Raw genomic sequence first — 17598 nt, forward strand, 5'->3', positions numbered from 1 at the left:
TCGAAGGCTCAACGCAAGAGAGCTACTGGAAAGCAATCATATTATAAATTTCAAGAGAAAAATCCGGCCTTACTTTTCGCTTTTTTTTAATCCGCTAACTTCGATCTATTTGTTTCTCATTGCTGTTTTTTAATTGCTCATTTGTGTTTTCCGCCTTTTGGGACGACATTTTGGCTCACTTCTAGAGTCTCATGATGCGACTCACCAGATCTCGCTCGCGTGGCTTCCAGACATAAAATTTTGAGTAAGCTTGGCCGTATAGAGACTATAGAGTTTGGTTGAATTCGTGCGTTACTAACCAATAAAAAGGAGAAGAAGATTGTTTGTAATTGTGGCTGGAGTTTCGCAAAGCTTCTAACAAATTTTGATAGTTAAAATTGTTAGACATTACAAAAGATGGATTATATACATAATACTATTGAACCGCAGTCAGCTGCTGTTTCAGAATATATGACACCGGATTGGATTAATTCGGAGCAAAGCACAGGGGTAAGTTGCTGGAATGACGCGGCTTTAGGTTATAATGACATGGCAAAGTCGAGCTAGTTTAAGATGAGATGCGGAATAGTTTTATAAAATTTTATTTTAACTGAAGTTTCAGTTTGTCAAATAATTAAAATGTATTTATTTGTTTTAAAAAGTTAATTTTAGTCCGGCTAATGTTTTCAAGTTTTTATTTTTACATATATTTTGAAGCACGTGTGTATCGTAAAGCATTTAATTAATTAAATTAATTTATAATTAGTAAATGTATATATTTAAAAAGACCGAACAAATATAATTTTCTATATTTTATTTATATGCGCATGCACGTGTGTAACACGAATTAATATAAAATTGTAAGAAAAAATGACGAAAACAATAAATAATTGAATAAATTAATAAAATTGACAACTTTTACAAGATATATTAAATTAATTAAATTAATAAAATTGATAACTTTTACAAGATATATTTTTTACAAGATATATTTTATTTACAAGTTAAATATTTTATGTATTAATGTGTACTTGTAAGCAAGATATATTCATATTTTTACAACTTTTATTTTATTTAAAGCTCTGTAAAGAAGAATATGAATTTATTACATGTTACCTTATCTTAATTTATGAATTTATAATTACTTTTTTGTGTTAAGTGATGCAATGTTTAAAGGTGTTTTATGATCTATTTGCAGACATCAATCATGGCATGTGAGTTTAATGGTGGCGTGGTAATAGGTGCTGATTCCCGGGGTACAACAGGGTAAAGTATAATTGTTTGATAAAGTAATTTGAAGCTACCATATCTTCTTACATAAATTTAATTGTTTTCAGAGCTTACATTTCTAATCGCTTTGCCGACAAATTGACAAGAGTGACAGATTATATTTATTGCTGCCGTTCAGGCTCGGCAGCAGATACTCAAGCAATTGCTGACGTTGTAGCTTATCACTTAGGATTGCATCAGTAAGATATCAAACAACATCTGTAAATGCATTTATTTGTTAATGATAAGACATACTATCTTTACAGAATGGAGCTTGGAATGCAACCACTGGTGGAAACTGCTGCCAACGTATTTCGTGAAATATGCTATAATTATCGAGATTCCTTAATGGCTGGGATTCTGGTTGCAGGATGGGATAAACAGAAAGGTGGTCAAGTTTATAGCATTCCCATCGGTGGTATGTGTGTGAGACAACCAATTTCAATCGGTGGTTCTGGCTCAACATATGTGTATGGCTATGTGGATTCACAATACAAACCCAATATGTCTAAAAATGACTGTCTTAAGCTGGTGGAAAATAGTAAATATCCCTTTAAAAAAGTTTAACAGGTATAAAAGATGATTTTGCAATTTACATATAACATTTTGATTTTTTTTAGCACTTGCATTAGCCATGGCTCGTGATGGCAGTAGCGGTGGTGTAATACGAACTGGCGTGATTACAGAGAAGGGAATTGAAAGAAAAGTCATACTGGGCAATGAATTGCCACGCTTTTATGAAGGGTGAAGTTTGTTTAGCAAAATTTTGCTTATCACAATGTTTAATGTAAGGTATCTATTTCTAAAAATATATATATATATATATTTATGCGACATACATGTCGCATTTATTAATTAAAAAAATTAAAAGAAAAATAACTCGATGTTTTTTATGTATTCTTTTTTTTTTAATTTATCCTAGAAATATAAAAAATATTCTTATTCTGGCAATGTAATAAAATATATTGATTTCGAATGGAAAGTTTTAATTTACATATATATAACTGTCTTAAACACACCTATCCTATACAGTATATACTATCCTAAAGCTCATTTTGGCCTAACGATTAGTTTAATCGAAACTTTGTCAAAGTGGGTCTAAGTAATTTTTTAATATAAGTGAATGCTTACATGTATGTCTTGCTAGCGAGCATTTTAAGTTATTTTTTGGTAATCTCTAATTAAGGAAATTCTATATAAAATCGTTTGTCTTACCGCTATTCAGTTTGACAATATATTTTTAAAATTTAGTTTACAGTATTTAAAAAGGAAGAGTATTTAAAGAGAAAGAAGAAAGAAGATAAAAGAATGAAAATGTTTAAAAGTGTAAGATATTGTCGGATAATTAGTGCGAGTGGCTTAAAAGTGGTAATAGATAATTCTATGTTCTCTTTATGAGATACTATTTTTATAAGAGATAGGGAGAGAGAGTGAAGGAGGGAAACTAAACATAATGATTCATCCTAGAATTATAGGGCTTTCAATTTAACTAAACATATATCCATATCACAGACTAAATTTAGGTCATATTATCCACTTGCGGTTCTTCTAACTGTGAGGTATATCTATCAGTCATTTTGTACTTCATACTTTGTGCCTATTGTCAGTTTAATTAGAAGATTGTCACAGTGACACTATCATGATGCGCATAATCACGAAGCGACGCTCTACTCTTTCTCAGGTCCCGGTACAGTTCGCGTGATGCTCGTTAAGGTAGTCGTTTCTTGTCTTCCACGATAGTTTCATCATACTTGTCGTGTGGCGTGCGGCGTGTGGCAATTATTTTCATTGTAATGTACTTGCATTATTAACATTTTTATACTTAGGTGAAATAGCTCTTCTAATCAATATTATCCGCGATACAAGTGGTAATTTACCATTTCAATTAATTTACTCCTTTTGATTTATACGTTAAAATAATTTATCTGTGTGATGACTCTTTAAGTTCAAATTTATATCAGAAGGTAAATACTTAAATATTATGATAAAAATTTAATTAAAAAAAAATATAAGTAGTTCTCTAAGAATAGCGTTTGCTCGTATTGTTGTACTGCCGCAATATATTTATAGAAAAACATGCAATAATTCCCATCAACTATAGTGATTGACTCCTTGAAAAATTCTATTATTGATCTGATTTTTATAACATTCTGCAATGCAATTTACTACAATAATTGATAAAATAACATGCATAACTTAATAAATTTAGTTTTATAAACAAGATGACTTCGGAGGGCACCGTAGACGATTTGGATTTAACGAAATGGGCACCAGAAATGCCGACTGTCCAGCAAATCAGCAAATCTATGCAGAATTTTGGTATGCCAGACTACACTGTATTTGCTGCAATGCTGGTCATTTGCGGTATTATCGGTATTTACTTTGGCTTCGTAAAAAAGTCCTCTGGTGAAGATGAATATTTAGTTGGCGGAAGGAATATGAGTTCATTTCCAGTCAGTCTTAGTCTGCTAGCCAGTTTTATATCAGGTATAACTCTATTTTATATAATTTCTCTATTACTTTTTGGATTATAAATTATTTGTAAGGATAAGGCATGCGTATGTATGCATGTGCGTATGTAGAATCTGTATAGATACGCGCGTTTATATGTTTACATTAAATTGTATAATAAGTTTAGTTAGTTTTATTAATTTTTGTTACATATATTTATGGGAACTTTCCGTGAAATCATTATTTCTACTACGAAATCGTTACTATTTTAAGATGGTGATAAATCACTAGATTAGATAAAAAGATAAAGGGGTAATAAATATCCTGTTATTTACAAAGCTACATATACTTATGTTTCAAATGTAATAAGATTTACATTAGATTAATTGTGTTACATAAAATAAAACACAAGTAATACATATTTTTTTATATATGTCTAAAGAAACTTTTATTATACATTGAATGTATATAATAACTTTAAAGTCATAATAAAGTATAATAAAATAAAATAATAGCGGTATAAATGCAAATTACTTAATTTAATCTGAGCTTTCTATTAAAATCAAATCTTGTGCTTTTATCACACTTGTGTTTTACTTACAAAACTTGCTATTTGTAAAATAAGAGCAAAAGGGGAAAATTTTCCGACATAAGGTGATAGCAAATAGATAGGGAAATTAAACAGGAATGATAAATATTCTGCAAGGAAAATTTACTGCCATGTAATTCAATCATTTAACACGCTTTTCAAAAATACATTTGTGTAATAAAATGAAATAATTTGATTTCTTGATAGGCTTATTATGATCTTTTTCATTTTAATTTAAAATTAAATAATATGTTGTAGGTATCTCGTTGTTGGGCACACCGACGGAGATTTATGTACATGGCACAAGTTACCTATTTATCTGTATAACAGCCTTTTTTATTACTTTTGTCATATCTATCGTATATCTGCCAGTATTTCACGAGCTGAAACTTACCAGCACTTATGAATATCTCGAAAAGCGTTTTGATAGAAAAATGAGATTGTTGGGTTCAATCCTCTTTGCTATCAATATTGTGAGTAAGATAAAACAATTTTATTTGTATGGAATTTATAAGAATTTTAAATAATATTATACGCGATATCTTTTTAGATTACCTGGCTTCCAATTGTCATTTATGTACCTGCATTGGCCTTCAATCAAGGTATATTATATATTTTTTAAACACATGTTTAAACATATTAAAAATTATAGACGATTTAATTTAATTTTCTGTTGTAATTAATTTCTGAATGGCATAGTGTTCTAATTCTTTGACCTTTTGCCGAACTAATTAATTTGATAAAATCCGTGCTCGAGCGGTTAGAGATAATAAGTGTTTATTTTCTGTAACACCCCACCGTGAACAAACCGGGAAAAATTGTCTCTCGAGTCAGACTTGTGATGTTTGGCTCCTGGTGATATTTGTTTCCACGAGTGTGACTCGTGATATTCATATTTGGTTCAAAATTATTATCACAAGTCTGACTCGTGAAAGTACGGCAAGGGGTTAATTAATTATACATGTCCGTACGTGTATAATTTTGAATTTGTTTGAAAATATATTCTGCAGAAATAAAACCTGCGATATAATATTATGTAAAATTAATTTTAGCTTTTTTTTATTTTTAGTCACTGGAGTAAATGTACACATTGTTACTCCCTTTGTATGCATTGTTTGCATATTTTACACTTGTGTGGTAAGGACATTAATTAATTTTAAACGTATTAAAGGAACCAAGTAAAAAATATAAGGAAGCGATATAGACGCCTAAAAAGGCATTTAATTTTACATAAGTTACGTGTTATTTTATCAGATTAATTTAGTTATATTTAAAAAATAATTAAAATAATTTCTAATTTAAGCAATTTTGTTGAAAAAAGTTTTTTATTTTATTTAGGGTGGACTAAAAGCTGTAGTATGGACAGACTTTTTTCAGACTTTCATTATGTTTGGCTCTATGTTGTTAATTACAATTAAGGGGACGGCAGACGTTGGTGGATTTTCAGTAGTAATTCGAAGAAATTTGGAATCTGGAAGACTCGAATTACCTACGTGCGTGTATTAAACGGTATTTTTTAACTAACAGCGATGTAATAATAAATCTTATAAATAATAAATCTAATAAAAGAGCGAAAGAGTATGTGTGCGCGCGTGTGTGTGTGAATTTCTTAGAATACGATTACAAAGATTTATTATAATGTGATTATTATTTTATAGATTAGATTGGAGTCCTTTAACACGACACACATTTTGGGCTCTTGCTATAGGCGGCTTTGTACATTGGTTACAAATTACTGCCATTAATCAAAATATGATTCAACGATATCTAGCACTTCCTACTTTGAAATCAGCTAGAAGGTATTATAATAAATATAATTATTGTGAAATTAATTTTTTTTATTCAACACTCGTGTATTTCAGAGCACTTTGGTGTTTTATGACCGGAGTTATAATGCTGATTGGAATATGTGGATATGCTGGTATGCTAATTTACGCTTGGTATCATGATTGCGATCCACTTACGACTAAGGTAAAATATTTTTTTAATATTTAGCGTATTGAATATTAAAAATACGATCTATTCATTGCATTTATAACACAGCTGGCGCGAGCTAAGGATCAACTATTACCGCTGTTAGTTATGAACGTTTTAGGAGACTTTCCAGGCTTGCCTGGTCTATTTGTGGCTGGTATATTTAGCGCTGCACTTAGGTAATATCTACATATTAATATAATTATATAAATACAAAAATTAAGTATTATTTACTCTTATCTATTTAGACGTAAAAATATTAGAATTAAAATTAATTTAATATTTCTTTTTTAGTTCATTATCAACTGGTTTAAATTCTATGGCAGCTGTAGTGCTTCAAGATTTTGTCAAGCCCTTTATTAAGACTCCTTTTACGCATAAGAATGCTGACATTTTTATGAAGCTGACAGTTGTTATTTTAGGAACAATTTGCGCTGCACTCGTATTTGTCGTTGAACAAGCAGGCACTCATGTGCTGCAGGTAAATGTTATAACATAAATCGATAAGTGCAAAGTAATTCTTAAAAATTGTATTTATATGTAAATAAATGTTGCAGTTGTCAATAAGTCTAGGCGCTATCACTAATGGACCATCTTTTGGCATTTTCAACATGGGAATGCTATTACCATGGATTAATGCCAAGGTATGTGTCAAAGATAAACTTAGCCGAACATTATTTTTTAATTTATAAAGAATAAAAAACAGTTTAATTAAATTTAACAGGGTGCTTTAATCGGAGGAATTGCAGGTTTAACTTTCATGGGATGGCTTGGCCTTTCTGCCGAAGCAGCCATCAGTGCTGGGCAAATTAAGTTGGTATTATAAAGTTTGGAAATATACAGGATGTCCCGTGTAGTATGACTGAGTTTAGGAGTAGATAGGTTTTTTTTTAGAGACAAGTAGAAAAGTCCTGGATTATTTTACAAAATTGTTGACTGTTATTGAGAAAAAAATTAAAATGTTTTGTCAACGACGGTCAACAATTTTATAAAATGGTATAGGACATTTTTACTTGCCTCAAAAAGACCTACCTATCCTTATAAACGTTGTTATATGGCGCGAGACATTCTGTATATGTATACAATGCGATCTAATACAAAATTACATTAAAAAAAATTTAACGCAATTACGAATAACATTACTACTTTTTTATAGATTTGATACGAAACCTGTTACTACAGAAGGATGCACGTACTCATTCCCACAAGTAGAAAATTTATTATTATCTGTGCCACCAGATTCATTTTCAAATAATGGAGAGTAAGTTAAAATAATGTTAATTTTACAGATTCTAATTATAGAATTTGCTTTACCCCCGCATGAACTGCATTAAAAATTTAATTTATAGTCTACAGTGCTGCAAATTTTTATGGAATATATTAAGTAATATTAATAATATTCATAATAACAGTCATTAAAATTTTGATAGGGAACCATGGGCATTATACCGCCTCAGTTACCTATGGTATACTATGACCGGTGCCTTAGTGACTGTAATTGTCAGTCTTATCGTAACTCTAATCACCTCTGAAGATGTTGAAAAATTAGATCCGATGCTTGTAGCACCATTTGTAAGAAAATATTTAAAGAGTTCAAAGAAAAATGCTGACGCCGAGCTACAGCAGCTTAAGGTTTTATTATTATTCTCATAAATTTCTTTCAAATCTTATTATTTTGTTAAACTTTTTTTATCTATTTAAATAAGATTTTTTATTACAAAACAGTTAAAAATAAGTTTTATTATAAGTTATATTATTTAACCGTTTGTTAAGATATTGTTAATATATTTGATTTTTTATTTACTATTAGGTGGCAAAATCAAATGAAAAAGTGGCGACTTGTATTATCAATGAAGATGATAAATTACTATCAGAAGAAACATCTTGCTCTCAACATGATGTAATAAATAAGTAGTTATTAAATATATATATATATATACTAAAATACGAAAAAAATTTTGTATAAAACTTGGATAAAAAATTATATATTTGTAATGTATTCAATACTGTAAATTAAAGTTTTGAGAATGCTTTCCATTTACTTTACGTAAGACTGCTTTCCAATTTCATACAGTATCACTTACAACTTATCTCAAAAAAGCATCTCGCGGCTCGAAAGAAATAAAAAGACGCAGAATTAAAACTAAAATTCGTACGAAAAAGAAATAGAAAACTTTTCAATTACTTCAGATTCGGGAGCTGCAAATCGAGATCTATATAAACAGAAAGAACGTCTGACACTGCCCGGCGAAGTAACACGCTAACACGCGTTTGTCGCTGACAGGAAGGGCCGTAATCCGAACTGAGGAAAGTTGTCAGCGCGTGGTGTGCGCTAATTATAAGTTCGTTAATTGCGAAGTGGACTCACCGTGAGGCCATACGTGTCAACTCGTGGCCGCAGGAAGCGGAAGTCGGACTTTGAGATTATCGATCAGCGCGAATATTGTAGCTGGATTTTTTTTTTTCATTTTTTTAATATATATATATATTTTTTTTGTTAAATTGAAAATATCGCATGCACGCGCATAATATTTATTTATTGAGAATTTATCTTTGAAGAATTTATCTGCATGTTTTCGCATTTAATGTATCGAATTTATTCACGGCATTGCGCTGCAACATCCGTCACATTGAATACGTCCAACAAAATTATACAGTTTCATTAACAGATAATTGCTATTACACGCTCTTACTTTCGTAGAATAATTTATATTATGGTTATTACATTCTTGTTGGAAACAATGTTGATAACTTTCTAGTTTATGGGCAGTCGCGGCGCCTTTGATCTCTCAATGGAGAACATTCAATAGCTTTATATGAAAAGTATAAGAGTTTATTATGTCGAGTACCCCGTCAGATTCCTTTTATCTCACTTTCTCACATATTTCATCGTATTTATCAAAATAATTATAGAATAATTAAAATTCTTTTAGAAACATTTATTAGAAATGTTTTACGAAAATTTTCTTAACTGCATCGAGTGTTAAAAATAAGAACAAATAGTTTTGTAAAAGCTAAAGTATCACGCTGCAATATTTCCGATATAAAGAGTTCCCTTTTTCGTTTTAAAAGTTGTGTTCTTTGCCAAAACGTTTGCGATATCCCAGTAATATTTGCAAGATTAATTTCTGAATTCTTTAAGATGCAATAAGCTTTCAGTTTTAAATGTTAAAATATTTTGGTCATTGAAAAATGCTGCTGACAACTTTAACATTTTCCTCAAATCTGTTCGCAAATCAATAATTTCTCTTTTAAAGTGTTCGGAATAAAAAAGAACTGTCGCGAAAGAGCGGTGATAAATATTTTTTGTAACGCCGATTCAATATTCGCTTTGAGACGAAAGGATCGGAAAAAAATGATTTTTTGACGCGCGGACCCTTTGTCTTTACAACTGTCCGATTAAAATATTTCAAATAGATAGAGGCAATGTGTTTTTGGCCGGCTAAAACCGACGTTGCGCATGCAAACACGACGCTACGGGCGACATCGCTCGAATGCGCTACAGTTTCAATGGCCGTCCATTGAAACGGAATTTATAGTTTTTAGTGCGTGGTGATGGATAACTTTTCAAACCACAAAACACAGGCTTTTGAGCAATTTTCGCAACGTGTCCAATACAAGAATAGTTGTTTCAGCGGAAATCATGTTACAGAACCCCAACACCATTTTTATATGTACTAGAAAAAAACCATGCTCGCGCTATTTTTTAACAGAGCCCAATTACATATTACGAAAAAAAAAAAAATCATGCGACTCACCAATCTGCATGAGCTTCAGCGGAGTTGTAGAATTCTGGCGTTGGCTGTAACATAAAATAAAATATATTATTGTAGACGTGTAAATTGGTTTATAAAATTAATTAAAAAAAAAAAAGGTAAAAGTTTTTATTTAATATTTTATTTTAAAAAATGTATATTCACCTAAGAGTTGCTCCGCCGATGCAGGATGCCCGTCCCGAGCCTGCTCCTCCTCTCAGATGGGACGTGACGAGTCATCCTTCCCGCGCACATGTAACTCGCGAACGCGACCGGGTGAAGTTACAATCGCAAGCACTAAGAATTTAACACAGATTCGCACGACAATCTACGACACTCCCGTTTATCAAAATCGCGTAGCAAATCACACGCCCGATTACTTAACGAATTCGCGAGAACGCCCGACGAACCGGCTGCGGTTCGTATAATATTATTAAAACCGGCGGAGACGGCACTTTCGATGACGGCGGTGAACGCAGCTACGCTAATCTGCAACAAAAAAAAATGTATAATTTAATTGTAGAAATGCTACACATACTTAATTAAAAATAAAATTTTCCATTACGACAAGTTACTAGTTTTGTGTATCAAAAGAATGATTCTTACCCTTGGGGATGATCCGCTGGTGCCCGATGCCTTTCCGAGGCCTCCTCCTCCTCTCAGAATATCAGATCTCCTTATCAAAGTGTCGAGCTTCTTTTCAGAGACTCTGACTTTCGTCCTCGCGCTGCGTCACCTGCAACAAAAATCCGAATAATTAATTATTAAAATTATCTGCATAACACTTCGCCTCAGAAAATCATGATCGTATATGTAAGAATATAATTTACTTATGCAGACAGCGCGGCTGCTACGTACATATGTGCGTAACGCGGCTCTTGTACACGTGCGTTTCGTTTGACCGCTGGAGAAGGACAGAGAGAGAAAAAAAAACTCGCACGCGACACATACGTCGCTCACCCTTACCCCACTCCCTCCGGCTACCTGTCCGTCTCTCTCTCTCTTTCTCATCTCTATACAATTCATACTGTACGGTATCCATTTTGTAACAAAAAGAAATATATATAATTTAATAAACGGCATACAATAGCACCGATTATCAGCTAATTCTGGCGTCACACCAAATTTTTACAAATATAGAATAAATTCTATGTATAACAGCGAACTCTTCTCTAAATATTTTAAAAAATGAGTTTTATAAAAAACGTAAATTTTAATTTTTTTTCCGCTTTAATTCAATAAAAGCAATGCGATAAAAGGGATTAAGAAATAATATTTTAAATTAAATAAAAAACAAAATGTGTCATTCACAGTGTTAAAAAATGTTAACGCGACAAAGGTATAACGGTGAAATCATTATCTCTCTTTTTCGTTAAAATTGCGCGCGACATTTTGATTCGGGGATAGATATATTCCGCAAATGACGCCGAGGAAAATTATCGCCGATACTTCGGAACGTTATGTCGATGAGAAACTTTTTAGCGCGAGAGGATTCAAAGCGTCGCTATTCGATATTCCGCACAAAGGCCTATGTCCGATACGAAACAACGCCATTAAAGTGATGGCGGCGGAACGAAATGAGAATAATCGAGCAGCTCTTTCCGCGCTTTCGTGTCCACTCGATCGGAATGTCGATGAAGAACTTTTGATTTAAAGGGCCGACGCTTTCGAATGGCCGCATCGTCGGCTCCGCGCCGCGCGTCGCGTAGAGAAAGGAAGAGACTCCCCTACCCGTTGAATTGTATAATGAAATAATTTATAAAATACCTTTGATAAAATAATTTATATTTCCTCAAACGTTATTGATAAAGACGGTGTGCTTTGTAACCAAATATAAATTACATTTTAAGGTAACTCACCACCGGCGCGTTTAAAGAGATTAATTCGAGAACGTCGAAATCGCGATCGCTGCAACGAATCTTATTACGAAACTCAATATTTTACATTAATAATATTCATCAGAAGAGGTTGAACGCGATAAATTAATTAATTAATAATTGTTTGATCAAAGGAATCGTTTTTTTGAAAGGTACATTATGTTATCACATTGTTTCGCTGATCATCTGTACTTCTTTCCGATCGTACAACTTTATAGACTGTCGATGTAGCGTACTATTTTCCTATCTGTCCATTCGTTCTTCTATCTACTCGCTCGTTACTTCTTCCCTTCTTGCAAGAGGTCGGGTCGGCCGGGAAAGAAATCGTAAGTCCTCGAGGGATATTCCCCCCTCGCGCGGGAGTTTCCTGCAATTTTTAAGATCTAAACCGAGATCAAAAAGTCGAAAGTTTCCAGCTCGGTCTCTGTCAAAGTTCCTGTTGAGATTTTCCTTGCGCTCCCGGGATTCATCTCTGTCGATATATTGACGCTAATTACTAGTAGCGTAGTTAATCGACGTTAAATTCTTTGACTGATGAAAGGAGCTCGAAGGAAGGGAGAAATGAAAGTTTCCGAGAAATTCCTGATTGAAATTTATAACTTGATTTATTAAGGGGTTTAATATTGGTTAAGGAATTGCCGGTGGGAAGTTGGCGCGTTGTTGCGAGCGTTAGGAGCATGAATTTCTTCTTTAATTTTATATGAATGATTAGAGGACGTTTAGCAAGGATAGCCTCGATGTCTTTACATCTTTATATTTTCTTTCTTTTTTTTTTTTTTTTTTTTTTAACGCGAAATAATCCACCCGTTATATCTAAACGTTTTTCAGCCGCCTTCCATTTTCTAGGAGCCTAGGACTTCTCTCATTCGGGTAAAAATTTTTTAAGTCCACACAATGATCATAAGTCTCGTTCAGGGTGGAAATTTACTTTACACTCTTAGTATCACCCGGCGTTTATTTCTATTTTTCTACGCGACGATAAACTTCTTTACGAGACTGGAAAGGATATTTTTCTTACCAGTAGAGACATACTCAAGGAAAAAAAAAAAAAAAAAAAAAATTATGGCGATCGTAAAACGCGAAGTTTTGCATTGTGAGGAATATCACGGTCTGAATAATTTAATGCGGAAATTCGGTAAAGCCGTTCGGAGATCGTAAGAATTAAGTGTATTCTAGCACAAAAAAGTAACATAGAAATCCTAAATGCGGGATTCATTGATGCAAATTGCACGTCATGAATCTCGGAAGAACGTCACTTTTCACAGTTTGCTTCTCGGCTTCCTTGAACGGCGAATCTCATCACTTCTGTAGTTCTCCATTCTTTGAAGGACTTACGATCTCCAGTTTCTCTCGCGGCGTAACTCAGCGCACGGCGAAAAGTTGTCAAAGGAGAACCGGGGGGGGAGAGGGAAAACTTTTGTGCTGGCGCACACGCGTCTAAATAGATGTACGGGCGATCACGAAATTCTGAGGGATTTCGGGAAGCGTAAATTTTCGGTCGGCCGCCGGTATGCGAGGTCGGAACTATGCGAACGGCGAAAACTATCGCTCCTCGCGGTCGGAGTCATTTGTTTAGGGCGTCAGTTAAGCGCGAAAGCTGTTAAGCGTATATTGGCGCGATCGCTCGTCCGTACTCGATTAAAGCCTCCCACACAATAAGAAGATTACGTATTACGTATTCGTTGTAATACGGATTTTCGTAATCGGGCTGGGATTTATTTGGAAAGTCTCGGGCGACGTGTATCGCGATTACTTATAAATTTTCCCGCGGAATAAAGGCCGCGAGTGATAAAAGGGTAAAAGGTAAGATTAGAAAATAAGGAAAAAAAAAAAAAGAAAAGAAAATCGACGGCAGTATCGTATTTCACCGTCCTGAGCTCTTACTTCCAGGCGATCACCTTTAAAATCTACAAAGCCGAAGCCTTTATGTCTCGCTGGGAGAATGGGGTACAAATTGGATGTAACGTCATCACTTTAGGGGATTCGGTGCTTATTATTAGCTGCGCTATTGATTTTGCGTTCCACTCGCCCTTGTAACCTTCAGGTTTCGCCGTACTAAACGCGAGCCAAAGGTTATCGTCCGACGGACTCCCCGGCGTCTCATCTTTTTTTTTTATCGCAGGCATTTTTATCTTAATGATAATGTTCGGTAAAGTATAGCTTCGCGTCGACGGTAAGCTATCCGGTGAGGCGATACCCCATTATCGCAAACTCTTTTCGAAATGAGATCGAATCGAGACGATGCTCGATTGATTTTTTTTTTCTTTTTCTCTAATGTAACGCTGATGTAAAAAAAAGAACGGGACGAAATAAAAAAAAAACTTACTAAATATTATAATAGAAAGAGAAAACAAACTTGGAGTAATATTTTATTTGTCACGCGACACAAATTTTTCGTGTTGATTCGCTGCGAGGTAGAAAAGTTCTCGAGTTTCGAGAAATTTTTCTATTTTGTAGCTAGTCAATACGCTTAAAAAATTTGTCGACGAATGTAATATCACCCTTGGAGAACGGCGAAGGCAAGGAAAACAATACGGTACGGCGGAGGCAACTTTGTGTTGCATTATGTCCACGAGGTTGCCGGAGATTTATCCACGGTGTTCCAAATGTTTGTTCCCTAGCTTTGCGGTACTCGATATAATTTCTAGTAAAAAGGAAGCGCGCCGTCGACGCTGTCGCAATTACTTTCTCGCCATCTCATTCGCCTCGCTTATTTTATAACGTAATATTTCCGTTGATAAACTCACTTCGGTAAGTGTAAAAGCAGTTATGTGTAGACAGCGATGCGCCGCGAATTTAGAAGCGCTGATTTTCTAAGTTCCCAAACTTTGCGTGTTGGAAAATGTCAATAGCCCAAATTTAACAGAATTAACGAAAACGGATAATCAAACGGGAGACGAGGAAAACTTGAGCGAGCGGGCACTCACGACTGTTTGAGCATCCAAAAAACCGATTGCAAAAAACAAAAAAAAAAAAACAAAAAAGTTGCGAATTCAATTAACAGCTTTCGCCTCGAGGAAATTAAAGCTGATGGTCGCGATGTTAAGAAGTCGGGCACGAGTAGCGTACTGCCACCGTGAGTGCTAACTTCGCGCCGATATAATCGGGTTAGCATCATTAACTTGAATCGCTTTTACTTTAATTGCCTCGGGTATCGCGCGGATAACGAATTTGCATCGCTGGATCTTCCTTCCTTTCGAAGGAAGAAAAATTATTCTAGGAATCCCGCGTGCTAACGAGGTAGATAAGCTTGTCAGGGGGTTAGTACTGGATTTTCCGATAGCATGCCGGATTATGGCGGTGCTAACGTCGCTCTCGTCATTCACTACTGTACTCGAAGCCACATTAAAGATTCTCGATATCTTTATCATCGCTCCAAACAATCTCGGCAAGTGTATTATTCGCGAAAGAAAGAAAAAAAAAAAAAAAAAAGAAAGAAAAATTTACTCTACCGGAGGAGGAAGAAAAAAAGGTCGAACCGAGAAGCTGACTTCAAGTTTTCGAAACGAGATCGCGACTACGACGCGGAATCGCGAGCTCCAGAAATTGAAACGCGTGAAATTGACAGTCGTATTTTAGGCGAGCACACAGGGACGGGAATTTCAGTAGGTGGATCCGCAACGTATCCTTCGTGTTGCCGTATCCCTTCGTTAAACATCGCGGTGTTATATTTGCTCAATTAAGAGCGCGCGTATACACGAATTCGGAATTACTTCGTGCACCCCGACATCGTGTAGTTTCTAGCAGTGCAGTATAATCATAACTATGCGGAGGGTTAGTACAAACACGTGTTAACAGCATGCGCGAATGCGGCGCTCGTCCTGCCGTTTCCCCTCGTTATCGTAATGTCCCTTCGGGCGGGAAAAGGGACGATTTTTCATCCACGTGAGCCCACCTCCGGAATGCGGTTTATTGCGGAATCCCCGTTGCCCCCTGTCTTTGGTGAGTTCTTGCGGGCATTAAAAGAGACCGGTCGCTGACAAACGAACGCTACGCGACGCGACGCTTTCACGCAATTACGACAAAGCCACTTACTAATTTCACCGTCTGATAATCCATTATCTCCCGACCATGTGGGCTTCGCCCGTGTACGTACTAATCTCCGGCTCTGACTTTCGGTGGCGGTGGCACGTCGACCCTCGTTCCACCGCTTCTACATTGAAATCCTCTCTCGTGTACCGCTCTCGACCCCATCCTACGTCTGACCAGCACCGCGCTGCCTCTACTGCACGCTGGCAACGCGTATCTTATATTTATGTAATTCTCGTTCGGCTTGTGAAACTGATTGTAACGTTCCCCGCGTAGCCTCCCTATCTCTCTCCCCGACGCCGTACGTTCTTTAATGCCGCGATAAATTTTTTAATTTACTTCTTTTTTCCACCGCGGGAGAATTGATTTTATTCGGCATGCCTCGGATATTCGCGAGACTTTAATTGTGATATTTATATTCCCGTAATTTAAATTTCTTGTTTGCATTCGATTTACGGTTTAATATTTGTTTATTTATTTTTATATCTTTTTATTTTGCTACCGTGATGTCAATATAATTTCATTAATCAAACCGAAATATTTGAAATGTAAAAATTTCAATGTAACATGTGATATACCTACGTTTCTTATAACTGTTGGATTTTTCGTTTAATATGATTTTCTATAAAAAATACGCGAATACGTTACCGAGCGTAATCGAATAAGAAAAAAAAAGAAAAAATAAAAAAGAAAAAAGAAAAGAATTAGAAAAAAATATAAGAGCGTCGCGCGGACATTCATCGTGTAATTTAGCATATTATTGCTGTAAGTTTCCAAAGTTTCAGAATCTTTGAAATTCACGAGACCGACGGTTGCTAGATCAGAATGTCGGGAAAGTCATTTTAAATGAATAAATCAATATGTAAATATATGTTTGTTAAGGTGCATTCTGAAACTTCTTTTTATCCTCTACTGCGATGCTCTGCTACTCTCTCCGTTCGTTCTCGACGATATCATGAAAGATTCATAGCCGCGGCTCCCGCCAAATAATACATGACGCGGTTTATTGTTCGCCACTGTAATATCGTACAGTAACGGAATGCCGAAGTTCTCTTCCTGCACCGTTTACTGCCGCGGCCAAGTATAATTGATCGAGATCGATAATCGCCGATATGACATCGCAATACAAATGTTTGCCCTGTCATCGCAATTCGATCGCAAGACAACGGATATACGAAATGTTGTAAACTTTAATATTCATCGATCCATTACTTCAAATTAAACGGCGACTCGAGATGGCTTTCCCTCGAACGGCGAGGGCTAAATTGTTTATCGGCGAACGCTGCAGAAGGTACGATATAATAATTTATAATTAACATTTAATTAACTCGTAGAAGCTGTCGACAGTCGCTGGCTTTTTGCAAGACGTTGCAATATCTTACGACTGTATTTTACCTCGACTATTACACAGACCATTTCGTTTCCAAATGGAATTTAATCTTAGTACGCAATAGAGTGCATTTATATACTCTCGCGCATGTACACATCTGATATTCGCAGAAAAGAACGCGTGCAATGCGAAGAAATCAACGACGGGGGAGGGGGGAGGGAAATGTAGGAAATAAAATTATTTCATATGCATATCTATCGTGCTTCGAGCGATATTAAATATAGTTATGGCGAGCTATAGTTCAAAAAGATATTGTTTATCGAAACTTCATTCTGCGTTTGAATG

At 35.0% G+C, this 17598-nt stretch overlaps 2 protein-coding genes across 2 annotated transcripts; both read left to right on the forward strand.

The window, feature by feature from the left end:
• The first annotated feature begins 294 nt into the window (after nucleotides 1-294).
• Prosbeta1 (proteasome beta1 subunit) lies at nucleotides 295-2230 on the forward strand. The gene is made up of 5 exons (XM_070656516.1): nucleotides 295-489; nucleotides 1178-1245; nucleotides 1317-1448; nucleotides 1515-1789; nucleotides 1869-2230. Exons 1-5 carry the CDS (start codon nucleotides 397-399, stop codon nucleotides 1994-1996), a joined length of 696 nt encoding a protein of 231 aa, XP_070512617.1. The 5' UTR covers nucleotides 295-396; the 3' UTR covers nucleotides 1997-2230.
• Nucleotides 2231-2356: 126 nt separating this feature from the next.
• On the forward strand, nucleotides 2357-8308 carry LOC139102542 (sodium-coupled monocarboxylate transporter 1). Its single transcript, XM_070656507.1, is given in 16 exon segments — nucleotides 2357-3212; nucleotides 3458-3735; nucleotides 4547-4761; nucleotides 4839-4890; nucleotides 5358-5425; nucleotides 5627-5781; nucleotides 5947-6087; nucleotides 6151-6259; nucleotides 6332-6441; nucleotides 6557-6743; nucleotides 6820-6906; nucleotides 6987-7075; nucleotides 7419-7523; nucleotides 7693-7894; nucleotides 8073-8102; nucleotides 8104-8308. Coding segments are annotated over 15 exon segments (1878 nt in total). The 5' UTR covers nucleotides 2357-3212; nucleotides 3458-3470; the 3' UTR covers nucleotides 8167-8308.
• The last annotated feature ends 9290 nt before the right edge of the window (nucleotides 8309-17598 follow it).

The sequence above is a fragment of the Cardiocondyla obscurior genome, linkage group LG05 (assembly GCF_019399895.1).
Source record: "Cardiocondyla obscurior isolate alpha-2009 linkage group LG05, Cobs3.1, whole genome shotgun sequence".
NCBI classification, from domain to species: Eukaryota; Metazoa; Arthropoda; class Insecta; order Hymenoptera; family Formicidae; genus Cardiocondyla; species Cardiocondyla obscurior.